This window comes from Piliocolobus tephrosceles, unplaced genomic scaffold (genome assembly GCF_002776525.5).
Source record: "Piliocolobus tephrosceles isolate RC106 unplaced genomic scaffold, ASM277652v3 unscaffolded_715, whole genome shotgun sequence".
Taxonomy (NCBI): Eukaryota; Metazoa; Chordata; class Mammalia; order Primates; family Cercopithecidae; genus Piliocolobus; species Piliocolobus tephrosceles.
Window position 1 is genome coordinate 79,995 of NW_022334441.1, and position 26,787 is coordinate 106,781.

The window sequence follows — 26,787 nt, forward strand, 5'->3', positions numbered from 1 at the left end:
TGATAGAAAGGAACAGACTATCAGTGAGTTGTAGGACAACTTCAAACAGCTTAAAGTATGTGTAATTAGTCTTTGAAATAGAAATGGGTGCAGGAGAAATAGAAAAAAGTATTTGCATAAATAATGGCCAGATAGTTTTCACCTTTGGTGAAAATCATAAACTGAAATATCCAAGAAGCTCAACAAAATTCAAGTATAGGAAGACATGAAGGAAACAACTCCAACATAAATCATAATCAGATTAATAAAATCCAGTGATAAAGAGTCACCTAAATAATAATGCTAAGAAGAGCAGTTCTCATTAAAAGCAATGCAAGAAAGAAGACAGTAGACAGTGGAGAAATGTCTTGAAAACACTAAAAGAAACCTGTGAACCTTGAATTATTTTTCTTTTCTTTTTTCTTTTTCTTTTCTTTTTTTTTTTTTTTTCAGCTGGCACCACAGACGTGCAACACTAAGCCCAGCTAATTTTGTATTTTTCATAGAGACGAGGTTTTACCATGCTGCCCAGGCTGATCTCAAACTTGTGCACTAAAGCAATCTGCCCGCCTCAACTTCCCGAAGTGCTGGGACTACAGGTGTGAGCCACTGGGCTGGCCAACCTTGAATTTTTATCAATAAAAAAAAAAAAAACTTTCAAAAAAGGAGACAAAATAAACCCTTTCCAGACATATGCAAAATTACAGAATTGGTCACTATCAGACTCTTACAATTAGAAATGGTCAAGGACACACCTAGACAGAAGGAAAATGATACCACCATGAAATGTGAATTTATACCGAAAAATGAAAACATCAGATAGGGTAACCACAAGGATAAACATAGAAACCTCTGAATTGTGTTAATGTCTAAAAAGGATAATTAGCGCTTCCAAGAAAAGCTAACATAAATACATTGTGATTTGTAATGAAAATGAAAGTAAATTATATGACAAAGCACAAAAGCTGAAGGATGAACAACATGTTATAATGGTCTTATACTATATGTGAATATATAATAACACTTGAAGGTAAACCTTGATAAGTTATATATGTACTGTAAATCCAAGCAATCATTAAGATAAACCCTTTTAACAGAAATAATTATGGCTAGTAAGCCATATTAGAGTTCTCCACAGAAACAAAATCAATAGGATATGTATGTGTATATATATGTATAATGTACATATGTGTATATGCATGTGTATATATAATGTATATGTGTGCATATACATATCTAAGTACATATATATGGAGAAGAAATTGGTTCATACAATTGTGGCTGACTAGGATGAAATCTGTTGGGCAGGCTGAAGGCTGGAAATGTAGGTAAGACTTGATCTTGCAGTTTTGAGTCTGAATTCTACAAGGTGCGACTTCAGGAATCCTCAGTATTTGCTCTGAAAACCTTCAGCTCATTAATGAGGCCCACCTGCATTGTGGAGAGCAGTGTGCTTATATAAAGTCTACAGATATAAATGTTAATCACATCTGAAAATTATCTTCATGTCAACTTCTACACTCGTATTTGACAAAATCAACTGGGCGCTGTACCTAGTCAATCTAACACTTAAAATTAAACGTCACTTAAGTCAGCAAGGAGATAAAAAGAAATAATTGTTAAAAATCAGTCAAGAAAAGGAGACAGAAAAAATGGAAAGAGGAGCAATGAACATATGGCATAAATAGAAAATAAAGGGCAAGTTGGTATATTTCAACAGAATTATGTTGTTAATCACATTAATTGTAAATGGTCTAAATATCACAATTAAAGGCAGAGATGTCATATTGAAATTAACACAACTCAACTATATATGGTGCCTAGAAAAGAAACCACTTCAAATTATAAAACCTCAAAAATCCAAGTACAAATTAAGGACAATTCCTCCCACTCCCAAATCTGTTTCACAAAGCAGTACAAAGAAGGATTCATAGTAAAAAAAATTTTTTTTTTGAAGTCTTACTCTGTCACCCAGGCTAAAGTGCAGTGGCACGATCTTGGCTCACTGGAACCTCCACCTTCCAGGTTCAAGTGATTCCCCTACCTCCACCTCTGGAGTAGCTGGGATTGCCTGCCACCATGTCTGATGAATTTTTGTATTTTTAGTAGAGACAGGGTTTCAACGTGTTGGCCAGGCTGGTCTCGACCTTCTGACCTCAAGTGATCCACTGGCCTTAGCCTATCAAAGTGCTGGGATTACAGGTGTGAACTACCATGCCCAGCCCACAGTGAACTCTTAATAACACACAGCTATAGAAATAAGCATCACCTCTCCCATCACCCTTTCCTCTCTCTGGCTTCCAAAAGTTTGGTTCTTATACCAGAGCTGAGGGAAAACATTCCACAGAAATATTAAATCAAGGTGAAGAAAGGAGATTCTCAAGATGTAAGTAAAAGGCAAATAAAGGAATGGAAGCCACGATGCTCTTGCATGCATGAGGACAGCTCCTGCATGAGGATGTTGTTTGAAACATTACTGAGGAATTGGTGTCCATGTTCATGCAGGACATAGGTCTACAGGATATTTCGTCATGCCTTTGTCCGGCTCTGGTATCAGAGTAATTCAGGCCTTAAATGGGTAGTAGGGAATACTTGCTTCTCCTCTATATTCTGAATGAGATTGTGTATGACTGATGTCATTCCTTCCATAAAAACTTGGTAGAATTTACCAGTGAAGTCATTTGGTACTAGGAGAGCTTTTCTTAGCAGGAAGATTTTAAATTGCTAATTCAACATATTTATGTGTCATAGATCTATTCAGATTTTCTCCTTCATGAATCAATTTTGATAATTTGTGTATTTGCAGATATTTATCCACTTCATTTAAGTCATCCATAATTTTGGCACTTATTGTTCACATTATTCCCTATAACCATTCTACCTTTTGTAAGGTCAGTAGTGATGTCACTCTTTAAGTCATGGTTTTGACAATTTGGGTCAGGAGAAGATTTGGGTCAGCACACACACACAATTAGAATAGTGTTTGTTCCCATGACCACTGTGGAAATGTGCTTAATCAGCGGCATCAGGTTGACTAATCAGAATTTCTCTGCTCTGGCTGAGCAAAGTGGCTTACGCTTGTAATCCCAGCAATTTAGGAGGCTGAGGCAGGAGGGTCACTTGAGGCCAGGAGTTCGAGACCAGCCTGGGCAACACTGTGAAACCCCATCTCTACAGAAAACTTAAAAAAATATAGCTAAGCATGGTGACATGCACCTGTAGTCCTAGCTAATCAGGAGGTTTTAAGCATGAGGACTGCTTGAGCCCAGGAGTTGAAGGCTGTATTGAGCCATGATCTTGCCACACAGTTTCATAAAAGAAAAAAAAAAATGTACAAGAAAAGCTCTGCCTTAGTATGGGGAAACCTAACTATAGACTAAAATCTGCTCCTATCCCTCCTAGGACAGTGTAAGAGCAAGTTCAGAAAGGATCATACTCTCTTCAAGAAACCTTTCTGAATCAAAGAAGACAAAAATATGTAGATAAATATTAAAATATCATGCACCTAAAAAGCAAAAATTCACAATGTCTGGCATTTTATTACAATAGCAGGACAATATGAGTCAGAAGTAAAAAAGTTAGTCAATCCATCATGGCCCTGAAATTGCACAGGTAATACACTTTCTAGACAAGAACAAAAAGCAGTTGTTATAACTGTAATCCATTTGTTCTGGAGGGTAAAGTATTGATTGAACAAGTTAAATGGAGATATGAAAGACGTTTAAAAAACACCTACATTTAAGTTCTGGAAATGACCACAGATATATATGAAATCAAAGTACTTTGAATGAGATTGCTGGTATATTACATGCTGAAAAAGAAGAGATTAGTGAATCTGATGATATAGTAATGAGAACTATTCAAAATGAAATACACAAAACTACTGAAAATGACAAGAAAAGAGCATCGTTGAGTTATGGGACAACTGCATGCAGATGCAGCCTAAAATAACGTAATTTGAGTTACTGAAAAAAAATAAGTTGGTGGGGGTAGGGGAGTATATAGAAAAACTACAAAACAAAATAATGACCAAAAATGATCCAAATTTTGTGAACATCATAAGCCATCCATTTTCACGAAGCTCAACCAGTCCCTGACAAAGTATATTTTAAAATATAAATATGTTAAGATAGCAATACCAACACATACCATAATCAAATTGCTAAAGAACAATAATGAAGAGATACTCTTAAAAGCAGCCAGAGAGAAAAGACATGTTAGATATAATGCTAAGAGCAGCCTCCTCATCAGAAGCAATGCATGCAAGAAGACAGGTAGCTACATCTTTATAATACTAAAAGGAAAAACTGTCAACTCTGTAGTCTTTTCTTCTCTGGGTGTCTGAGAACAGGAGTTGTCTTGCACGTGCACATGAGAAAGAAGTGCACACACGACTATCAGGTGTGAGCAGCAAAGACAGAACAAACCTTTCCAGAAGAGGCAAATTTCATTAAGATGACAGGGCCTTGTTACACAGCCCCATGGGTCTACACTGGGATCTCCTATTGGATCTTGACATAAATGCAAGGTTTCTTCTCCCATCAATTCCTGCATTGCAGTAAACCCAGCTGGATTTCAGGGCTCAACCAGCAGGTCACTCTCACCACTGTGTGGATCTGCTGCAGAGCCTTCCTGCTCTAGGACATACAGACATTCAACTTTTCTTTGTTTTTGATATTTGGGTTGGAACAACTTCCCAAGTGTGAATAATGCTTCTTCCTGAATCCATTATGACCATAGATACTTCTTCCTGATGCAAAGTTAGGATGTAATAATGTCCTTTTTTTCTGTGGGAGGTGCTCAGCTGTTCCAAACAAGAAGACCCTAAACATTTCTGCTCATATGAAGGATGACTCCCTACGTCTGCTTTCCTATTCTCTGAATGCATGGGTCCCAAATCTTCCAATGACCTTCCACTGCATGCACATCTCATCCAAATACTACCACATGGAGGATGCTTGGGATGTTCTCCTGGGTGTTCAGGTGGTCCGAGACCCCATGACCATATCATGACAGGGAAGGGAGAGTTAATAAATCTGAGGGCATAAAATGTGAGCATATGCTGTTTCTATCCCACATGAAGGCACATGTGTCTGAGCCTACTCTCTGGGAGGAATAGAGAAGATCTCAGTTTCCACACTGGGGTTGCATTCTATGCACCCGCAGCCATGTTATTCTGCTGCAGCTGATGCTACACTTGGCACTGACATTGCAGATGGAGCCATGACCTTACTGGAGCTGTAGAAATCTACTTCCACCTTCCAGAATCCATTTAATGTTTATAGGAGCTAGTCCAAGAAATTAGATGGAAATAAAGTCCTGCTACAACCTGAGAATCTTTCGGTCTTTAAAGATAACACTATTACATGCAACTCCCAGTAAAGGGTGAAGCACGATTATTATTTACCTTTTTTGATGGGGTGAAATGGGGAGAGAATCAGAATTCATCACATGCATAAAAGGCAGGTCGTTCAAATTTTAGTGTTTGTGAGTCACAAGGTCTGTCTTGCAGCAACTCAGATCTGCACTTGTGGCATGAAAGCAGCCATTGACTGAACATAAATGAAGGGACGTGGGTTTGTTTAATGAAACTTTATGTACAAACAAAGGTAGTCAACATGGTTTGCTGACCCCAGCTTTTCCATTTCCCCATGGAACTTTCTTTGGGATGCCTTTTTGCAGTGGGTTCTAGGTGAGAAAAATTGGCTCGGGTCTGGATGCTGAAGTTGAGATTGGTGCTGTCATTTGGCTATTGCCCTCGTCCATCCTGGGTGACTTCTGACTGTTGTGATGAGCAGGGCCCTTTGTGACTGCCTATCTCCTGGCACCAAGAATGATGAACCCTCTGTACTGCCCACTGCAGGGCAGACCACAGGACAGCCACCCTGAATCGCTCATTCTCACTGTATCCACCTTGCCTAAGATGGTTGGGCACATTCACTGGCTGGTTAATTCCAGATAGTGTTATCTCATTACTGCCAGGCAGTCCCTTCTAGAAGAGGCTCCTACCATCTGCACTAGCCTATGGAGCTTCTCAGGGGTGCTAGTGCCCTGTCACCTGAATGTGCTTCAGGGATTTGCTAAACAGAATGTCCTTCAGGCCCTCCCATAGAACACAGTCATCTGCGCAACTGCAAAAGGGAAAACAAAAATGAGGCTGGGAAAGGGTGATTTAGGACTTAGATGATGTCAAGGCTGGGAACTCCCATCAAAGTTTCTATATATGATGGGGAGGGGCCAATTTTTTGAAAGTCAGCATTGACTGGTTATTGGACACAGGTGGCCCTACATTGACTCTCTCTTGCCCAGGATCTATCCTCAAAAATCTCAGGGTGATTCAGCCCCACAGCAGCAGGGGCGTGACACCTTCTGTCCTGAAGGCTGATAACCGGTGACGTGGACAGCTGCCAATCACTGTGGGGAAGATGCTGCCTAATTCCACACCCACTGCCTGCATGTCTAGTGAGAGCCTGCCTATCCCTATGGGGCACCCCAAAATTAGCTCCACCAAGAAGCCTTCCCCACCTCCATTCTCCACAGAAGACACTCATCTTACATGCTTGGCTACAGGTCCTGTTTGCTCTGCTATTATCCCTATCACCTGGTCCTGTCTGTTCAATTGTTTCACATGAGCAGAGAGACCATGTCTCATTCAGCCCCATTTCCCATGGATATTAATAAACATTCATTGAATCAATTAAAAATTCACGTAATAATCTATCAATGCATGTCTCTGTGTGAGGTAAAGAAAGCATCCTGACTGTAAATATAACTCTCATGTTAAAAGCCGGGCGCAGTGGCTCATGCCTGTAATTCTAGCACTTTGGGAGGCTGAGGAGGGTGAATCACCTGAAGTCAAGAGTTTGAGACCAGCCTGACCAATAAGGTGAAACCCCATCTCTACTAAAAATACAAAAATTAGCAGAGCATGGTGGCATGTGCCTATAGTCCCAGCTACTTGGGAGGCTGAAACAGGAGAATCGCTTGAACCTGGGAGGCGGAGGTTGCAATGAGCCGAGAGATCATGCCATGGCACTCCTGCCTGGGTAACAGAGCAAGACTCCGTCTCAAAACAAACAAACAAACAAACAAACAAACAAACAAACAAACAAACAAACAAAAAGGTTCTTACAGATTATCTGTGGCTTTTATTCCTTTATTCTGCCAGTAAGTTGTTAGCCTCTCCTATGTGCCATTTGTCATAAAAAATCCGCTGTCATTCTTATGGAGACTGAGAAGTCCCCTGATCTGTCCATTGCAAGCTGAAGACCCAGGAAGGCCGGAGTTGTGGATTAGTCCAAGCCCTAAGACTTAAGAACCAGGGGAACCGCTGGTCTAAGTCTCAGTCCAAAGGGCAGGAGAGGCTCAAGGTCCCACTCACGCAGTCACACGCAAAGGAGGAATTCTTCCTGCTGGTGCCTTTTGTTGTATCTAAGCCTTCGATGGATTTGATGATGCCAACCACACAGAGGAGGGCAATGTACTAACTGAGTCCAGGCATTCAAATGCGAATCTCATCTGGAAACACCCTCACAGACACATTCAGAAATAATGTTCAATCTGGGCACCTCATGGCCTAGTCCATTTGACCCATAAAACTTACCATTACCATCATTAAAATTGCATATGTTATGCATATTTCATCATCATAAAAATTTACATTCTGAAAATAAAGTACAGTGTCTTAGCCCATTTGTGCTGCCATAACAGAATACTTGAGATTGAGTGATTTACAAAGAACAGACAATTATTTCTCACAGTTCTGGAGGCTGGGCAGTCCAAGGTCCTGGTGAGGGCTTTTATACTGCATTCTCATGTGGCAAAGGCAGGAGGGCTGGAAGGAGAAAGCTAAAGGCTGCATGAAGCCTCTTTCCTAAGGGCCTTAATCCTTTCAAGAGTGAAGAGCCGTCTGCCCTAATTGCCTCTTAAAGGCCATCCCTTTTAATACTACCATGCTGGCAACATCTGAATTTTGAAGAGGACACATTCAAACTATAGCAGCAAGTTTAATTTGCAGATAATTCTACTTAAAAAAAAAAGTTAGAATTGAGTAATAAGACCATGTATATTCCCTCCCTGGATGCAACAACGGGGTACATTAAGTCCTATCCAGGGGGCAGTCTCTCTTACTCTCTCTACTCCATCTTAGAAAATCAGCAATAATTTTCTGTCCCCTCCATAATCCCATTTCACCAATTGCCCAAAATACCTACAGTAGTTACTTAATTATGTTTCCTGACAGTAGAGTGAGCCTAAAGGTAGGTGCCAGGCAGAGATATCTGTGGGGTGGCCCAGATCTGGAGGGTCACAGAGACACAGGCACCACACAGCAGAGACACTGAGGGTCACGAGCTCACTCAGATGAGGGACTTCAGCAGATCTTTCTCTCCTGAGCAAATCGGGTACAAAGAAATCAAGTTCCTATAATCAGAATAGACAAACAAGGACTTTAATCTCCTCAGCTGAACCCCATTGTCCAGGGAAGAGGTCTCTGAGCCCAAGCCCAGGTGAGGGTGGACTGAGAAGATGAGCGAGGACACAGATTTGCATGGAGGCCCCGCCCTCCTCTGAGGCAGAGGGGATAATAGAGGGCTGGGGCAGGCCCAGCGCTGGGGTCTCAGAAGGCAGCGCTCTGGGCACGTCTCCACCATGGCCTGGACTCTGCTTCTCCTCATCCTCCTCGCTCAGGACACAGGTGACGCCTCCAGGGAAGGGGCCTCGGGGACCTCTGGGCTGATTCTTGGTCTTCTGCTCCTCAGGCTCACCTGGGCCCAGCAGTGACTCACTGGAGTGTGTTTCTCCCTCTTTCCAGGATCCTGGGCTCAGTCTGCCCTGACTCAGCCTCACTCAGTGTCCGGGTCTCCTGGACAGTTGGTCACCATCTCCTGCACTGGAACCAGCAGTGACGTTGGGCGTTATAACTGTCTCCTGGTGCCATCTGCCCCCAGGCACATGATTTATGGTGTCAGTAAGCAGCCCTCAGGGGTCTCTGATTGCTTCTCTGGCTCCAAGTCTGGCAACACGGCCTCCATGACCATCTCTGGGCTCCAGGCTGAGGACGAGGCTGATTATTACTGCTGCTCATATGCAGGCAGCACCACTTTCCACAGTGGACATAAGATTGATTCTCAGGCTTCAAGTCTGGCAAGTGAGCTTCTTTGAGACTCCCTGGGATCCCACCAGTGAGACTGATCATTATTTCTGTCCCACACATCCCAAGTGATGAGGAAGTAAGACCAAAACCCTCCTGAGATTCCTGACTTGTGTCCTGACACCAGGGCTGTTGGGATTCCTGTCATTCCTTCAAGATTGTTCAAATAGGCAGTAACAATCACTTCCCTATGAGATATGAGCAGAGAATAATTCCATATGAACCAAACCCATGAAGTCCACACTGAAGCCTGCTAAGTTCTCTGCAATCCAGTGCGACGGAGGGAGCATTTTCATGGGGACTTTTCAGAGTATGTGGAATGTCTGAGGAAACCAGGCTCAGCTGTGGGTTTCAGAGACAAAACTCTGGGAAATGAGCCCCAAAATCTCCTCAACCTGCAGCCTATGTGGTCTGTTAGACTCAGCTACGCCCAGTAGAGTTGGCCATGAGACACCTATCCCCCACCTACTCAGGAGAGAGTGGAGCAAGCAACAGTGCAGAGAGAACCAGCAGGAGCCAGGCCAGGCCCTGCATCCAAAGAAGCCCCCAATCCCAACAGATTCTCAAGCTACAGCCTGGAGTACAGTCCCACCTTCTGCAGGCTGAAGTGGGCTTCTCAGCATGACCAGGCCATAACGGGAGATGGCAGTGTGTCCATGGGACACAGCCCTGCTGCCTGCCTGGCCCTCACCCCCCCTCCCTCCCCACCCTGGTTAAGCTCTGCCCCAAAGGGCCCAGGTTCATTACTCAGGACACCTGGGTCAGCTCCTGTACTAGCCACTACTGCTCTCTGTTCTCCTGAGCCACTTAGTCTTTTTTGGCCTCAGTGTTATCTGCTGTGAAGTAAGGAGGCTTTTACTGAACTCAGTAGCTCTTTTCTTAATTCAAAATTAAAAGATAGAAAAACAATGAAAGTCATGTGAATTAAAGCCTGATGAGGGGATATCATTTAATGGGCTTCAATAGGCTTCAGTCATAGAACTTCTTGTCTTTCCTCTGCAGGGATTCCAAGAAAGGGGCTCAAAAGAGCCTGCTTTCTGTATGGTGGGAGCAGTGGTCCCCAGCTGAGAATAAGCAGGAGAGTCCCAGTTTCATCAGGAAGACAGACTAGGCTAGTATAGAAATCTTCTCGGCACAAACTCTGAGAAGTGTTGAATAAAATAAAGATAAACATAATTTCATGTTTTCATGGTGCCAACGACGGTGATGTTAGCTCACAACTAAGCTGCAGTGCCTGAAACATCAGGAAATCACAGTGAATCATAGCTGCTCTTATTGGGTGGGAGGTGCACCAGTTTGCTTCCTAAGGGCATAGGAAGCCTGGGTCCCTGTAGGATGGCACACACATCTCTCTGGACTTTGAAAGCTTTGCAGAAGAGCTTCAGTTGACTCACTCTAATTAGTCCTGATGGAACAAAACCACTAGAGGAGGGCATTTCAACCCTGAGACACTTCTATAGCCTCACCTCCCTGCACTGCATGTGTGACCTCTCTGTGCTGGACTGGGCAGGGCAGATCCGGTCACCCTGCACAGAATGGGGCTGGGCTTTCTGGTCCTCAACTTCTGAAGTGACAGGTGCTGTGGGGTCACCTGGAAGAAAAAAGCTCCTGGGCTGAGTTTCCTCCACCAGCTGGGGGCAGCAGAGCTGCAGCCAGGAGCAGTCAGGAAAGAGGTTGGGGCTGCCCAGCTGGGGCAAAGAGGAAGGCCCACCTGGGGTTCAACAGGTGTCCAAGAATCGGTCTTCAGATTGAAAGCGAGGGCAGCTCATCCTATCCCCTCAGGTTGCAGTGACCACGCTCTGAGGGTCAGACTCATACAGTGTCACCCAAGGACACCGACAGAAGCCTGGCACAGTAAAGGCCTCACCTGGGAAATGCAGCTGGAGGAGGCTGGGCCCAGGTGTCAGCATGGGCAGCTTCCTCAGGAAGGGGATTCCCTGGGAGACATCCAGAGGTTGAATTGGTCTAGGAGGGGGCACAGTGTGAGGTGACAGGGCTCCCAGATCCCAAGTCCTTCACCCAGAATGGCTGTCGGTGTCTCTTGCCACTCTCAGGGCCTTGTCACTCCCTGTCCAGCAGCATCCTGGGGAGCTAAGCCCTCTGTCCTGGGTACTTCCAGACACATCCGACCCCTGCTCTCTCTGCCTCTCCTTCAAGCTCCAGGCTGACTCTGACTCAGGAGGCAGTTCCTGTGCTCAGGTGAGTCTCAGGTGGATGGGGTGACGCATGTGGGATCCTGATGCCTTCATGGGGCATCCCCAGCCTCCTTAAGGAGACACTCTTCAGAAGGACAGGGCTTCTCACTTGCCTCAGCTCTGACCATGGGGCTGTCCGTGCTCAGTGACAGGACACTGACCAGGGATCTGACTGAAGGGGCCAGGAGCCTGGCTGGAGTAACCAGGGACCACCCACCTTCTGGAGCTCACATGCTGTGCAGAGACCATGACCCTGGGACCCCTGCAGAGACCATGGGGCCTAAAGTTAGATGATCAGTCCAGTGTGATTTTCTCCTGCTTTTTGTAAGTTTACATAAAACATTGATGAGAAAAACATACATAAATAACAGATGAGCTGAGGGTGCCAATTGCTAATCTCTTGTGGCAATGAGGGGTGATGTAGAAGGAGCAGCTGAAATGAGACCAGAGGCCCTGTTGACTCCACAGGGGTGTGTGGTTGCTTAAATGACCCAAATATTCCTCCTGAAGTAATTAGCAAGTGTCCTGATGACACAGCACAGCATTTAGATGGAATGAACAAGAGAGGACTGAGTCTGAGGGACCAGCAGGAGGAAGATGATGGGTCCCTGGTCCACCTACTGCTGAGTCAGGTGTCATCGATGATCTCTCAGCAGAGCCCAGCTCAGTCCCATGGCTAACCTCCTGGAAGGTCCACAGCTCTGCTGAACCTGGTCCAGGACAGACCCCAGGTCAGCGAGGTTTGGGACAGTGGTCATGAGATCAATTCCCAGAAAGGTGACTGTGATCACAGGGCTTGAAGGCTGCAGCTGATTTTCTAATCTGAGACCCTGCTTCTTCCTCCTGTTGCCTGTGCTGCCCCTGCAGCTGGTTTGAGTGACATTTGTCCAGGAGGAGTCACAGAGGATGTAAATTTGCATAAGCACCAAACACTGACTGCCCCCAAAAGCTGGAGAGGGAATAAGAGTGGCCTGGGAAGCCCAGCTGTGCTGTGGGCTCAGAAGGCAGAGCTCTGAACATCTCACCATGGCCTGGATCCCTCTCCTGCTCCCCCTCCTCGCTCACTGCACAGGTGCTGCCCCTAGGTTCAGTCCCCACAGACCCTAAGTTGGGCCTGATCTGAATCCTGAGCAAAGCCCCACACTGCTGCCAGGGGGGATTCCTGGCAACAGGTCCTTTGTCTTCAATCCCCATCTCCTGTCTTTTCTTGCAGTCTCTGTGGCCTCCTATGAGCTGACACAGCCACCCTCGGTGTCAGTATCCCCTGGACAGACGGCCAGGATCACCTGCTCTGGAGATGCACTGCCAAACAATTATGCTCATTGGTACCAGCAGAAGCCAGGCCAGGCGCCTGTGCTGGTGATTTATAAAGACAGTGAGCGGCCCTCAGGGATTCCTGAGCGATTCTCTGGCTCCAGCTCAGGGACCACAGTCACCCTGACCATCAGCGGGGCCCAGGCTGAGGATGAGGCTGACTATTACTGTTACTCTGGGGATGACAACAGTCCCACAGTGACACAGGCAGATGGGGAAATGAGACACAAACCCCTTGCCATCTGTGTCACCTTCTTCCTCCAGCCCCAGGAGGACTGTGGACAAAGCCACGAACAAGTCTGGCCCAGTTCACCTCAATTTGAGATTCTGAGGCGTAGTACTCAATTGTAAAACATTCCCAGTCACGCTCCCCACACTTCTTTCCTGAGAATATATCCTGACACCCTAGTGCATGCAATCCTCCCTCTCAGAGTAGGATTCCAGGGAACTCAAAAATTAAAAACAAACAAACAAACAAACAAAAAAGCCAGTCTAGAGGGAGGTGTATTGAAGATGAGAGAGTTGCACAAGGAGAGAACTCTGAAGTTGCAAATATTCATGCACTGATGAACATTTGTGTGTAAAGAAACTCCCTCTGAAAGAGAAAGACACTTGAGGGAACACTCCACATAAAACACACACACACACACACACACACACACACACACACACACACACACACACTCCAGTCACAGAGGAAAGGCCTGAGTTATGGGGCATGAGGTGGACTCATCAGAAGAGCTTCAGCTCAGTATTGGAGAAAATGTCGCCCAGACATAGGGCTACTCTGCTTTCAACTAAGAAAGTGTAGAAGCAAACTGAGAAAAGTCAAGACAGTTTCCAAGTAACTTTACTGAATCCAAAAATAAAAGACAAAAATAGAGAAGAAAATGCAAAAGGATTATAAGCTCAGCAAGGAAAAATGCACAATGATTGGCATTCTATCAATATTTCCTGCAAGGAAAAGAGAAAATATGTGCTCTAACACAGAGAAAAATGAATCAATCCAAAGTGACAATAAAAAATTGCACGCATGATAGACCTTGTAGGCAAGAATTTTAAAGCAGTTATTATAACTCTTTTCTCCTTGCTCATGAGAATAGAGGATTGATTGAATGTGTTAAGTGGAGAAATTGAAGGCATAGAGAAAGATCCAACTTAAACTTTTAGAACTGGACCCTCTTTCTTTCTGCTGGACAGCGGAGAAAACTGTCTCTTCCAGGTTTATGCCCCTTCTTAGCAAGGTTTGGTTTCATAACTGCCTGAGGTGAAGATCTCAAGCCTCCCTTTCAATGTAGGAGAATCTGAAAATCCTCCAATTCCACAGCTCCCTATAGGGATGGCCTCAATGTGGGTCAGGGTGTTCTTGTGCCCAGTGTTGCCTCCCTCACTTAGTTTCACACCTGCTGTGAAAGCCAGTCTCCATCTCAGAGTCTGCTTCCAGGCATCCCAAAATAACACAACAAGTCATCCCCAACTTGAGCCATCAGGAACCTGAGGAGGCCACAGTATACCATAAAGCACCAGTTTATTCCTAATGATCATTGTGAGTCTGCAAATGCCCAGTGAGATCTGAGTGTTTCTTGCATTTGTGTGGAATGAAAAGGGCCCTGGCATGCCAGGTGCTCTGGGATCAGAGGGAGAGTTGGAGTCAGATCCTCCTCCAGGAATTCAGGGTCAGAAAAAGCAGCCTCACCCCAAGCAGGGACCACAGATGCACCCGCAGGGGGAGCTGCAAGATGAATGTTGCCCACCTCCACCCTCCACATCCTGTGAAAAAAATCATTCTTTCCACCCCTCCTTCAGCCATCAAAGTTGACACTTTAGAAGCCACAAGAGCCTACACTTGTCAACAGAAAACCCACTCACATCTCTGTCAACCACACAATCTCCACATAAAGATTCTTCAAAAAATAATAACAGTAGCCACGAAAAGGTATCTAAAATGTTACATAAATAATTGAACTTAGATTACATATGAAAATGATACTATTTTTGATATGCAAGGTAAATAAAATATATTATTTGAAGTCATTTTCCTTCTTCTCTTTGTATTTCTAACGTGGCGGACTAGACCTTGGGATTCCCATGAGGCTCACACCATATTGTGATTGAACAGTGCTGGTCTGCACCCCGTCAGGTAAGAGGGGCTGAGGAGTGACCTGGTGCAGGAAGCCCCATCTTCATCCACAGGACCTCAGTGTAAACACAGGGAGAGGCACGGGTGCAAGAGAAATGAGAACAGGAGTGTGGACCACCTGCTTGTGCACGGGACTGAGCCTTCACTTCGAGCCAAATAAACTTTTTTTTTCTATCTTCAATTCTGAACAAGAGGACTTTCCTGGACTTCTTTCGGTTTTCAGATTTGTGCTCCTTCAGGTTTGGTGCTGTCTGGACTCCCAGCCAGGGGACACTGAGGAAATCCAGGAGTCTCACACTGACTCTGTTGCATTTCGTCTGCTGGGAGCACCCCAAACCATTGTGTACGATTTCCTTTCCTGGTGCTCAAATAGCTGCTCCATGCACTTGTCATGGTTTCAGAGATGAATCTAGGTGGGAGGACAGGATAGCGTATGTTATAATATTTAAATGGAAACTGAATCCATTAGTTGTTTTTGGTTTTGTTGTTGTTGTTTGTTTTGTTTTGTTTTTGAGAGAGAGAGTCTCACTCTGTTGCCCAGGCTGGAGTGCAGTGGTGCAATCTCGGCTCACTGCAACCTCTACCTCCCAGGTTCAAGCGATTCTCCTGCCTCAGCCTCCTGAGCAGCTGGGATTACAAGCCCCCACCACCACGCCCAGCTAATTTTTGTGTTTTAGTAGAAATGTGGTTTCACCATATTGGTCAGGCTGATCTCGAGCTCTTGACCTCAGGTGACCCACCTGACTTCGCCTCCTAAAGTGCTGGGATTATAAAGGTGAGCCACTATACCTGGCCCAGTAGTTTTTCTAATACGAAATGTTAAGAGAGATTTGTCATAGGCAATGAGAAAGGTGAAAATAGATTAAAAGTGTTTTAAGGAAAAAACCAAAAATGTACTTGTAGACTGTGTGTCTTCAGCGTTGCAGGGTTGAGAGAGGTCAGTTTTATGGTTCCCAAAGGATGTGCTAAGATGGAGGAAACCAAGAAAGTAAAAAACACACATATCTGCGACTCAAAACAAAAATCAAAGTAAAATGGAAAAAATCTGTCAATAAAACATTCCCAATAAATATCACTCTGGTGCACTCGGAAATGCCTGTTACCAAACTTTCCCTTTCCCTTACTGGGTCGTATTCCCATGGATCACCTGTGTGCAGAGTGGACTCTATGGTAGCCAGTTCTCAGGCTGAGAACCAGAAGCTGGGAAGGACAAGTCACCTCCTTGTGAGTGGGAAGGGCAGGATTGGGAGCAGTGGACTCAGGCTCAGGACTGTGGACCTAGTCGGTGCTCTGTGTTCCCTCCGCAGGGTCCCTCCCACATGTGCCCTGTGTGGATGCGGGCGCACTGCCTGGGGAGGCTGATGTGCTCCAGGGATTCGATGCTGCAGATGCTTCAGCATGCAGTGTGGGGGTGGGGACGGGACGAGGCTGCAGCTGGGGAGACCAGAGACCAACAACACCCAGCAGAGGTTTCCACGGGGTGGGCAGCCCCATTTCCTGACAGTAGAAACAGCCTGGAGGTGGGTGCCAAGCAGAGGGCACTGTGCTGTGTGCCCAGGCCTGAGGGGCCACAGAGAAACAGACACCACACAGCAGAGACACTGAGTGCCAGGAGCTCACTCAGGTAAGGGATTTCAGCAGATCTTTCTCTCCTGAGCAAATCAGGTACAAAAAAATAAGTTCCTGCCATCAGAATAGACAAACAAGGACTTTAATCTCCTCATCTGAGCCCCGGTGTCCAGGGAAGCAGAAGTCTCTGAGCCCAGACCCAGATGAGGGTGGGGTGAGGAGAGGAGCTCAGGGTGTAGATTTGCATGGAGGCCCTGCCCTCCTCTGAGGCAGAGGAGATAACACAGGGCTGGGGCTGGGGCCAGTGCTGGGGTATCAGGAGGCAGCGCTCTCAGGACGTCTCCACCATGGCCTGGGCTCTGCTCCTCCTCACCCTCCTCACTCAGGGCAAAGGTGATGACTGCAGGGAAGGGGCTTCAGGGGCCTCTGGGCTGATCCTTGGTCTCCTGCTCCTCAGGCTCACCTGGGCCCAGCACTGACTCACTAGAATGTGTTTCTCCCTCTTTCCAGGATCCTGGGCTCAGTCTGCCCTGACTCAGCCTCCCTCAGTGTCTGGGTCTGCTGGACAGTCGGTCACCATCTCCTGCACTGGAACCAGCAGTGACGTTGGTGGTTATAACCGTGTCTCCTGGTACCAACAGCACCCAGGCACAGCCCCCAAACTCATGATTTATGATGTCAGTAATCGGCCCTCAGGGGTCTCTGATCGCTTCTCTGGCTCCAAATCTGGCAACACGGCCTCCCTGACCATCTCCGGGCTCCAGGCTGAGGACGAGGCTGATTATTACTGTTGTTCATATACAACCAGTAGCACTTTCCACAGTGGTCCAAGTTCATGGGGAACTGAGACCAAAACCTAGCCTGGGCTCTCAGGCTCCCTTTCTGCTCTGAAGATGCTTCCTCACCCTGTGCAAGGGGCTTCCTGCAGCACGGCCTTGAGAATTCTTCTCTCCCAGCTCCTCTCCTTTCCCGCCATGAAGTCCAAAAGGAAACCTGCCCTGTGGTTTCTCATCCAGGACAGGGACAGCTTTCTGATGCTTGTGTGCTGTGGTCCTTGAATGTGCAACTCTTCCTAGCTCTTCAAATGCAGGGACAATGACAAGGAGCTGCCTGATTGGTACAGTCACTGCTTTTTTCAGTGTCTCTCCACCCTAAATGCATCACCATCTCCCACACTGTGGGTAGAATTTTAGCCAACTACATTCTAATGATTATCGCCACAACTTTGGTTTTAGAAATAACAGTGCAGCGAACATCCCTATGCAGCCTCCTTTGAGTTCCTGTGTGAATATGACCATAGGATTCATTTCTGAAAGTGAAACTGCGGGTCAGAAAGATGTGTGCTTGTAATTTTCTCCCATTGTTGTCAGACTCCCCTCCAGAGGGGTTCTACCAATTTACAATGCCAGTTGTAAAGTACTTGTTCAGAGTACATTGTTAAAAGTGTAAATTTCTGCCAACCTGCCAGACTCAAAAACGGTACCTTGTTACAGTTTTACTTTTGAGTCTCCTCTTCTGCTTAAGATTGGGCCTTTTCAGAAATAGTTCAGTACATTTTCTTTTTTAGGATTTGGTAAACTTTTTCTTAAATATCCAGACAAGGGGAATTTGAGTCTTTGAGGCCAGGCACGGTGGCTCACGCCTGTAATCCCGAGCACTTTAGAAGAGTAGGACAGGTCAATTGCTTGCTCCCAGGAGTTGAGATTAGCCTGGGCCTCACAGTGAACTCTCATCTCTATTAAACTAAAGAACATAAAAATAAATTTTAAAAAGAATTCGTTTGGTCTTTGTGGCTCAAGAATCAACCTTGGGGATATTCCATAGGTACGTATATCATCATTTACAATGCAAACATTTAAAATGATAAAAAACACTGTCATCTCTGAGCCATACAAAAACAGGTGTCAGGCCAGGGATGGTCACAGGATGTGGTTGAACAGTCCCTGGTTTGTAGGTTTATCTGAAGGTTGAAAATTCCACCAGCATATGATCTAGGTGGGGATCTCTCTGTGAGGGTCACTGTATTTCACCTGTATTAGGCTGAGGTCTTTCATTGGATAAGAACATGCCCATATCATCTATTTGATTGGATCATGGGTTTAAGACAGCCGTGGGTCACAATCACATAACATTTTTCTGCATTGCTTGCTCTGAGTTTTGGGAGAGCTTTAATTTATCAGGAATAGACTCCTCTTAAGGCAAAAGTCTGAGGGAGTGGGAGGGGTACGAGGGCCAGAAAGCTTGTACCACAGCTAGAATATCCAGGGCAGGCTCAGAGAGAAGGATCCTAATATCAGCATTTGACTGAAGCCAAAGACAGAAGAGAACATGGAGGTTCTGAGAATGACAAATAAACAAATAGTTTAAGTTTTAAATGTACTGAATAATTTTATAATCCATGAAAATTCTAGAACAGAATTCAACAGTGGGATAAGAAAGAGTGTTTGAGATGTTAAACTATAAAGACCCCAAGGCAAGTTGTCAGGAAAAGAACAGCATCTTTTTGTTGTAAATATGTTTATGCGGCAAATCATCCTTTTATATATATGTGTGTGTGTGTGTGTGTGTGTGTGTGTGTGTGTGTGTGTCTGTGTGTATAAGTAAACATCCCTTGGAACATCCTTCTTCCCTACAGTCAAGATCACCTCACTCCACAAGGGAACCTAAACAAAATGTTATATCAAATAGAAAAAATAATGCACTTTGTATAACCATTACAGAGTCTCTATTTGCGTATCAAAATATGGATGCTTAATGTTAACATTGGAAATAGTATTTTAATATGCATATGAGATGAATTTTCTTTAGACTATTTTTGTCTGTGATTTATCTTTCTTAATAAGGACATACTCTTAGAACAATTTAACTTAATATACTTTTGTTGTATTTTCTGTATCATTTCTGTTTCTTTCTAAACACTGACAAATATATCCCAAGGCTACTGATTAATAAATTCAATTAATGAGTATTTAACTTATGTAAATTATTTCAATAGTGGACAGATGTGATTTCCTCACATGTACCTCACAGATGTTGCTGATGCTGACTCGCTCTTCTCTTCTAATCTTAGCAAATAAAGTGGGAAATTTGACTTTCCTGAACACCCAGATGACAACAGGAGAGAGGAGGTGAAACCCCCAAAGCTGTTATTCTTTAAATCCTCAGGATCAATAGACCTAGAGAATCACCCACACTTGAGTGGGATTTGGTCCCACTCAAGAGAGTTTGGTCTTAGGTGCTGAGTTAGTTCAGGATTTGGGTTGTTGGGATGGGGTGAATGTGTTTTACAAGCGAAAAAGACATGAGTTTTGGAGTCTGTAGGGTAGAGAGTCCTTGACTGAACTGTGTCCCCCAGATCTGGGTTGAGTGACATCCCACCATGAGGAGTTCCCAGAGAAGTAAATTTGCATAAACACCAAACATGCAGTGCCCCACCGGGCCTGAGAGGAAATAAGAGAGGTCTGGGAGCCCAGCTGTGCTGTGGGCTCAGGAAGCAGAGCTCTGGGCTCTGTGTCTTACCATGGCCTGCACCCTTCTCCGGCTCTCCCTCCTCAGCTTCTGCACAGGTGCTGCCCCCAGACCCTGCCCCAGGCTCAGCCCTCACAGGGTCCTGAACTGGTCCTGCCCTGAACCCTGAAAGCTCTGCATTTTCTGAGCTCAGCCCAGGCATAGCCCCCAGGTGATACCACTGGAAATGTGTTTGCTATCTTCAAGCCCCCTCTCCTGTCCTCTCCTGCAGGCTCTGTGGCCTCCTATGAACTGACACAGCCACCCTCAGTGTCAGTGTCTCCAGGACAGACAGCCAGCATCACCTGCTCTGGAGATGTACTGAGGGAAAATTAAGCTGACTGGTACCAGTGGAAGCCAGGCCAGGCCCCGGTGCTGCTGATATATAAAGATGGTGAGCAGCCTTCTGGAATGCCTGAGTGATTCTCTGGGTCCACCAGGGGGAACACGACTATCCTGACCATCAGCAGGGCCCTGAACAAAGATGAGGCTATTACTCTTTTTCTGAGGAAGAGGACAATCCCACAGTGACACAGGCAGATGGGGAAGTGAAACACAAACCCCTTTTTCATCTGTATTATCTTCTTTCTCCAGCACCAGGAAGACTGTGGACCCAGCCATGAGCAGGTCTGGCCAAGTTCTACTGGATCTGAGACCTCCAGGCCATCCTTTTGTCCAGCCCTACAGGTTGGCTCTGCAGAGGGTGGATCAGGAGTGGATTTAGGGCTGCTATATTCAGACTTTACTGGTGTTTTCGGGCTTTGGGAGTGACTTGGGAACATAAGAACTGGATGGAAGATGAGAGAGGTGTAGAGAAACATCACTTGGCCTTAGATTTCCATACGATGGTGACTAGGTCACTCCTTCAAAATATCCTGTATCAGTCCCAACAAATGCCCAGCTCAGTTCAATACCTGCGGTCCAGTCTTCCATGGCAGCCTGGAATTTTGAAGAGGAAAAGCTGAGGAGAGGGCACTGTGGCATCTGCCTCAATACCCTTTTCTGAGCTCACCAACCCTCAACTGTTGGGAGCTTCTAGGAGCTCAGGGCTGTGCCCTCACTGGAAAGTGCTATTGTTTCCAGAAAACTTCCTTCCTCATATTTAGGTCCAGTTTTGAGAGTTTTCATTGAATGATGGCCTGGGACCAAGAACCCAAGGCCCTGCCTTAATACAGGATGACACTGAAAGTCTTTCCAGCTCGTGACCTCCCATGGTTGATGCCTGAGGTGTAAGTTGCAGCCCTATGATGGGTCAGGGTATCCTGCGAGTGGTGCCTTCCTCACTCCATCCAGGTCATCTGTGCATGCAAACCTTTATCTCAGAGTCTATTTCCAGGAAACGCAAACTAAGATGGCCAGCTCTCACCAAAATGAGCCACCATAGACCTGAGTAGACCTGAGGTGGCCACTATACACTGGAAAGCACCAACGAATTCCCTCAGTTTCATTGTGAGCATCCAAATGCCCAACTACATCTGAGTGTTCCTTCTGTTCTTACGAAATGAAAAGGTAGCCTGACATACCAGGTGCTCTGGGTCCTGAAGGAGAGGTGGAGTCAGATCCTCCTGCAAGAAATCCATGGAAAGGGGAGCTGCCTCACCCCATGCAGGAACCAGAGATACTCCCACAGGGGCAGCTGTAGGATGGACACTGCCCACCTCCACCCTACACATCCTGCACAATCACTCTTTTCACCCCTCCTTCAGCTTATCAAAGTTGACATTGACGAAGCCAGCACAGCTCACCCTTGGCAACTGGACTCCTTCAAGCCTCCATCAACCACACAATCTCAACAAAAAGAACCTCCCCAAAATAATAATAGTAACAGTATCTATGAAAATGTCTATGAAATATCTCACAAATAACTTTAGATTGTGTGCATGTGTAAATATTATTTTTCACACATTGGGTTAAATAGAATACATTATTGAAACTAGTTTACCTTTTTATTTTTTATATCTAATATGGTAACTAGACAGTAGGATTCACATGAGGCTCACATCATGTTGTGACTGTACAATGCTGGTCTGGTCTTACCCCTTCAGATGACAGGTGCTTTGGAGTAACCTGCTTCAGCCCCATCTCCACCTGTAGGACATATGTGTGAAGCCAAGGAGAGGCACGGGTGGAAGAGAAATGAGGACCGGCTGTTTATGCAGGAGACTGAGTCCTGGAGCCCTGACCTTGCTCTGCCTTAGATGTGTCACATCCATCTCACTTGAGACCACTGCTGGCCTCTCTGAGCTCACAACTGGGGGGATCTGGCAGTTCTGGCAACATGGTCGCTTGATGTCCAGTGTTATCCTGTCTCTCCCAGGGCCCAGTAAGACAAAAGGAGCTGTTTTAAAAAAGGGAAGTAATGCTGTACTGCACATGACATGGCTTTCTTCCAAAACCCCAGGAGTCTACATTGGGATTCTCCAATGGGGTTTGCCATGTCCAGGAGGTTTCAGTTCCCACAGTAGAGTCAGCTGGATTCTCTGGCCCCAACAGCAGGACACTCACAACCCTGCCTGCACCTGCTGCAGATCCTCAACGCTCTGGGCCTGGAAAACAATGGGTGATATTTATGGCTCCTGATATATGGGTTGAGCCACATCCCCAAGTGTAAAATATGCTACCACTAGACCTTTATAGACCTTGTGCCTCTTTCTTCCTGAGGGGAAATGAAGGGTGTAATAACATGTTGTTTATTTTGTAGGAGATTCTCAGCTGCTCCAGACAACTAAACTCCCAATTTCAGCTAATACGGGGGAGGAAACATCTTCATTTATTTCCCACTCTGAAAACTGCATGGATCTCACAAAAGCTTGCAATAGGCCGTGCCCATTATGTACATGTGATTCAACTCTGATGTCCAGATGGTCTGAGTCCCCATGATGATACCATGATAGGGAATGGAGAGCTAATGATGCTGGGCAGAAAATTGTGAATGTATACTGTTGTCCATCCCACGTGATTGCGCACTGATTCTGATCCTATTCTCTGAGGGTAATGGTCAAGACCTCAGTATCTGCTTCAATGGTGTAACTGTGCACCTGCAGACACAGCATTCTGTTCCAGGAGAGCCCCATCTGGCACAGATATTGCAAATGCCTCTATTGCCTGTATGGATCTGTGCAAACCCAAATTCATCCTCCAGGATCATTCAACTATTGTAGAGATCAGTCCAGTAAACTGAAAACGAGGATCCCAGAAGTGATCACATGTACTTCAGGAGAGAATAGAGTTGTCTCAGAGGGCACCGTCCTGTTGAAATTCCTCTGCTCCTTGGGAAGAAACAGCCCAGAAAGGGCCCCAGGGGCTGTGTCTCATCTGGGTTCCTGGATAAGGCATAACTCCTTACTGTAGTGAGATTTCACAGAAGCTGCGGGTGAAGTGGAAACACCATCTTTGGTTCATGATTGGGATCTTCTTTTTATCACACACTCGTCATTTTGTCCACAATGTCCAAGTTTCCAAATAGCTGTCTAATAGATATAGGGGTTCTGTGTGGGCTGATTAAAGCTCTAGGGTTGGATAGTGATGATGTTTGCATATTTTTACTGTACTTATTACTGCTTAATTACATACTTAAGAATGATTAAAAGGGTAAAATATTTTGTTATATTTATTTTACCATAATAATAATATTGCATACTCTGGAAGCAAAGTAATACCAGTTTAATTTTAAAATTATACAACTGTTAAAAATGGAAAGAATTTTGTACTAAGCACCATTTTCTCTATTCTATATGCTACAACTCAACTTTATCTCTCTCTCTCTAATTAACAATGATCTCCTGTCTGGTCCAAGGTCAGACATTTCCAGTCTTCCAGGAATGTCTATTGATTCTGCTAATTTGTTGCCAGGAAGAATCCTCAAACTTCTCATGCTCATATTTGATTGTCAACTGTCTCAAGCCAGCATTTCTAAACCAGGATGCTTTGACAAGACTTGTGAAGAATTTTGTAAAAAGTACCTCCCAAGATGGCAGTGTTCACTGTTGTCAGCAGGACTGTTTCCACACAGTAGGGCTATGCTGGGTGTGCAGAGGAGCCGTGCACACTTTGCCCACGGGGCAGATTCTATGCTGCTGACTCTGATCCCTGTGTTTGGAGGACCATGTCCACTGCTGAGTCTACATCTGAATTTGATTCTCAAGAAAAAGGTCATTCATAGCTGTTGGACACTGAGTCACATGGAGGGACAGATGGTGGCTGAGGACACCTTATCTCTGATGTGCATAAGGGGATTAGATTTGCTGGTGGAACAGGAAGATGAAGAAACCTGTGGCACTAAACATGGAATTTCCAGCTCTCAGTCTCTGCTGTCCATGCTCCCTCAGCTGTATGTTCCTGGGAGATGTGGACCACGTGTGTTAGAGGTGAAGGGGATTGGGAAGCCTTCATGGTCTCTCTCACCATCTCCCTTGCTTGTCTAACACACTCTTCCACACCTACTTTATTACAGCTTCTGCTCTACAAGCATGCCTGACCTCTAAATTAGAGACTTGTGAAAGTGCGGACAGATGCAGGAACTCGTCCATCTGGAGACTTTTCCACCACTTGACCCACTGAACACATCTCTGCAAGCCTCCGAATTTCAAGTGACAGGATTTTGGGATTTCAAAGAAAACTCAATCTTTGGATGAACCACAATACAAGAGGGAAGCATCACACGTTTCCCTGCTGCTTGGGCCTCAGTGAGGACTGACTCAGCCTGTCTCAGTGTCCTGGAGACCTCCTAGGAGATGTGTATTAGAAAAGTCTTTTCAGTACAAACTGGGGCAGGTAAGGGGCCCCTGCTCTGATATTCTGCTCCCTGATAATTTGGTTTTCAGAGAAAAACAAAGACCTGTGATTCCAGGAAGTTCAAAGCCCACAGATAAGGTCTCCTCATTCTCCTATGACAGCCCGAGCTCTGCATTCCAGAAATAAAAGAGCATCTTCCCAGCATGAAGAGCCAGGAGCAAAGAGCAAGCTTCTCACAGGGGTGAGCAGGACAGAAGCCACCTTGGTCAGTGGGAAGGAAACTTGCTTAGCTCACATCTGACTCAGAACCACTCAGTCACACCTGTGCAGGGTCACCTGCATATGAGCATCATTCATTTGCTGCAGGACTTAATACCTTGTGTGGCTCTTGGGTAAAATCTTAGCACAGGTGACATTTCTCTGCCTATTGCTTCAACCCATGTTTTTCATAATTCACTGTAGGACGCTTACATAAGGTAAGCATGTCAGGTGTGGAATGTATTGAATAGGAAAAGCACAGGCTTCCTTTATCAATGCTCATGTCTTGTATTCACGACCATATCTTATGGAAATGGAAAAAACAAACAGAAAAGGGAATGATACTCTGCTCAAAAAAGAACTGAGAAATGCTATTGTATAGCTATGTCTACAACGTACTAGTTGAGCTAATGGAACATTAACTTAGATCATTTTTATGGAGGGATTCCTAAACCTTAAACATTGTGTGAAAAATTTTGTCAGGTTGAAAGATCATTAAAAGGCCAAAGTTTGATTATAATCTGGAGTCTTTTACTTTGGGCTTCAACTAGCCAATGAGTGCAGAGAGCTGGCTGCCCTCCCAGGCTCTGACTGGCTCCATGTCCAGGTAGACTGCACTCCCCACAGGCAGCTGGAGGAACTGACAAGGGGAAACTGTTTGCAAGGACCTCAAAAATTTGTCTCAGGATTTTCCCATGTCCCCTCTCCAAGCCCAGGCTGGTTCCAGAACACTAAGAAGAGTGTTCTAAGATCATCATTACAGATCTAAGACTTCTCTGATCTTGCTCTTCTTTCTTCCTTCCCCAGTGACCTTGGAATTGTCACTCCCTCTCATAGGCCCTTCTTTCCCTTGTCAAGTGCACTCCCTGAATTCTCTGCTTCTGGGTCAGCAAATCTCTAGAACTTCATGGAAAGCAGAGCTGGGTCACCCACATGGGGCCCTAGAAAGCTGGCTAAGTACCAGACACACAGGCAGCAGGGTGGGTCCCCACAGGACTGCATAGTGGGCATCAGGTAGAGGGGTGGGACCAGGAACCACTCCCTGAGGGTCCTTAGGGCCAGGTGAACTAGAGAAGGGCTGGGACCTGGTCTGGACCCACGCAAGCCACACCTGTCCCTACACAGTGGCATCTTCCTGGAGGTGATTGGTGATTCTGTTTGTTATGCTGCCCCAGATCACCTAATTTAATACCAGTGAATTTCACACACTACACATCGTGTGCCTGTCCCCAAATTCTTCACTTGTGAGCAAATGTCATATCTGACCTGAACTGGTTTACATCTCAGATCCCCTTCAGGCCTCCCACTGTCCTTTCAGATCCTCGCACACCCGAGACCCTTCCCCGCAGGGCACAGACACAGCTCTCTGCACATGCTCTCATCACTTATTTCTTCACTGTTTACTGAAAGGAGCTCCACGGACTCCTTCAAGGACACCTTTTCCAAACACTGAATTTACAGCAGCCGGCCAGTCAGCTTCTGTCAGAACTTTCCATGATTGTCTTCAGAGAGCTTACAATTCCACGTTGTTTTTTTTTTTCTCTCATTATCTTTTGACTGGTTGATTTCTATTAATCATTGTATTATCAGTCAGAAATGTTTTTTCACTACAAGAACACGTGAGGCAGGAACCAGGGAGCATCCAATTTTCTCCCACAAAAGTAAATCTGCATGTCCTTGGTGGTTGTAATCCAGACGCTCACCGATTCCATAGGAAGCTTGAATATTTGTAACTCTCGATTCCCTTTCAATGCGATGTTGACTTTGCTTTCATTGTTGTTGATGTAAGACCTCAGCATGGCTGCTGCAGCTCCAGTTACCACACCTATGTTCAAGAGAAAAAGCAAAGCACAAATCCAATCTAGTCCTTCCTTCACGGTAGGAAAAGTTCCCTGAAAAGAACCTCAGCCACCTGACTCTTACACCCCATGGACCAGCAC

At 45.5% G+C, this 26,787-nt stretch overlaps 1 long non-coding RNA gene and 2 gene segments (V, D, J or C); all 3 read left to right on the top strand.

Moving 5' to 3' along the window:
• The first annotated feature begins 8,628 nt into the window (after positions 1 to 8,628).
• LOC111529021 lies at positions 8,629 to 11,225 on the top strand. The segment is given in 3 exon segments: positions 8,629 to 8,674; positions 8,792 to 9,127; positions 11,185 to 11,225. Coding segments are annotated over 3 exon segments (423 nt in total).
• Positions 11,226 to 12,276: 1,051 nt separating this feature from the next.
• Positions 12,277 to 12,990, top strand: LOC111529020. The segment is given in 2 exon segments: positions 12,277 to 12,397; positions 12,539 to 12,990. Coding segments are annotated over 2 exon segments (498 nt in total).
• A 4,215-nt stretch (positions 12,991 to 17,205) lies between these two features.
• Positions 17,206 to 25,367, top strand: LOC111527988. Of its 3 annotated transcripts, XR_004228826.1 has the most exons (5): positions 17,206 to 18,172; positions 19,419 to 19,476; positions 20,088 to 20,249; positions 20,450 to 20,542; positions 21,901 to 25,367. It is a non-coding gene; the product is annotated as an uncharacterized LOC111527988 (long non-coding RNA). The 3 variants fall into 3 exon arrangements; XR_004228827.1 differs by having other exon boundaries at positions 19,419 to 19,546; positions 20,450 to 25,367; XR_004228825.1 differs by having other exon boundaries at positions 20,450 to 25,367.
• Positions 25,368 to 26,787: the final 1,420 nt, after the last annotated feature.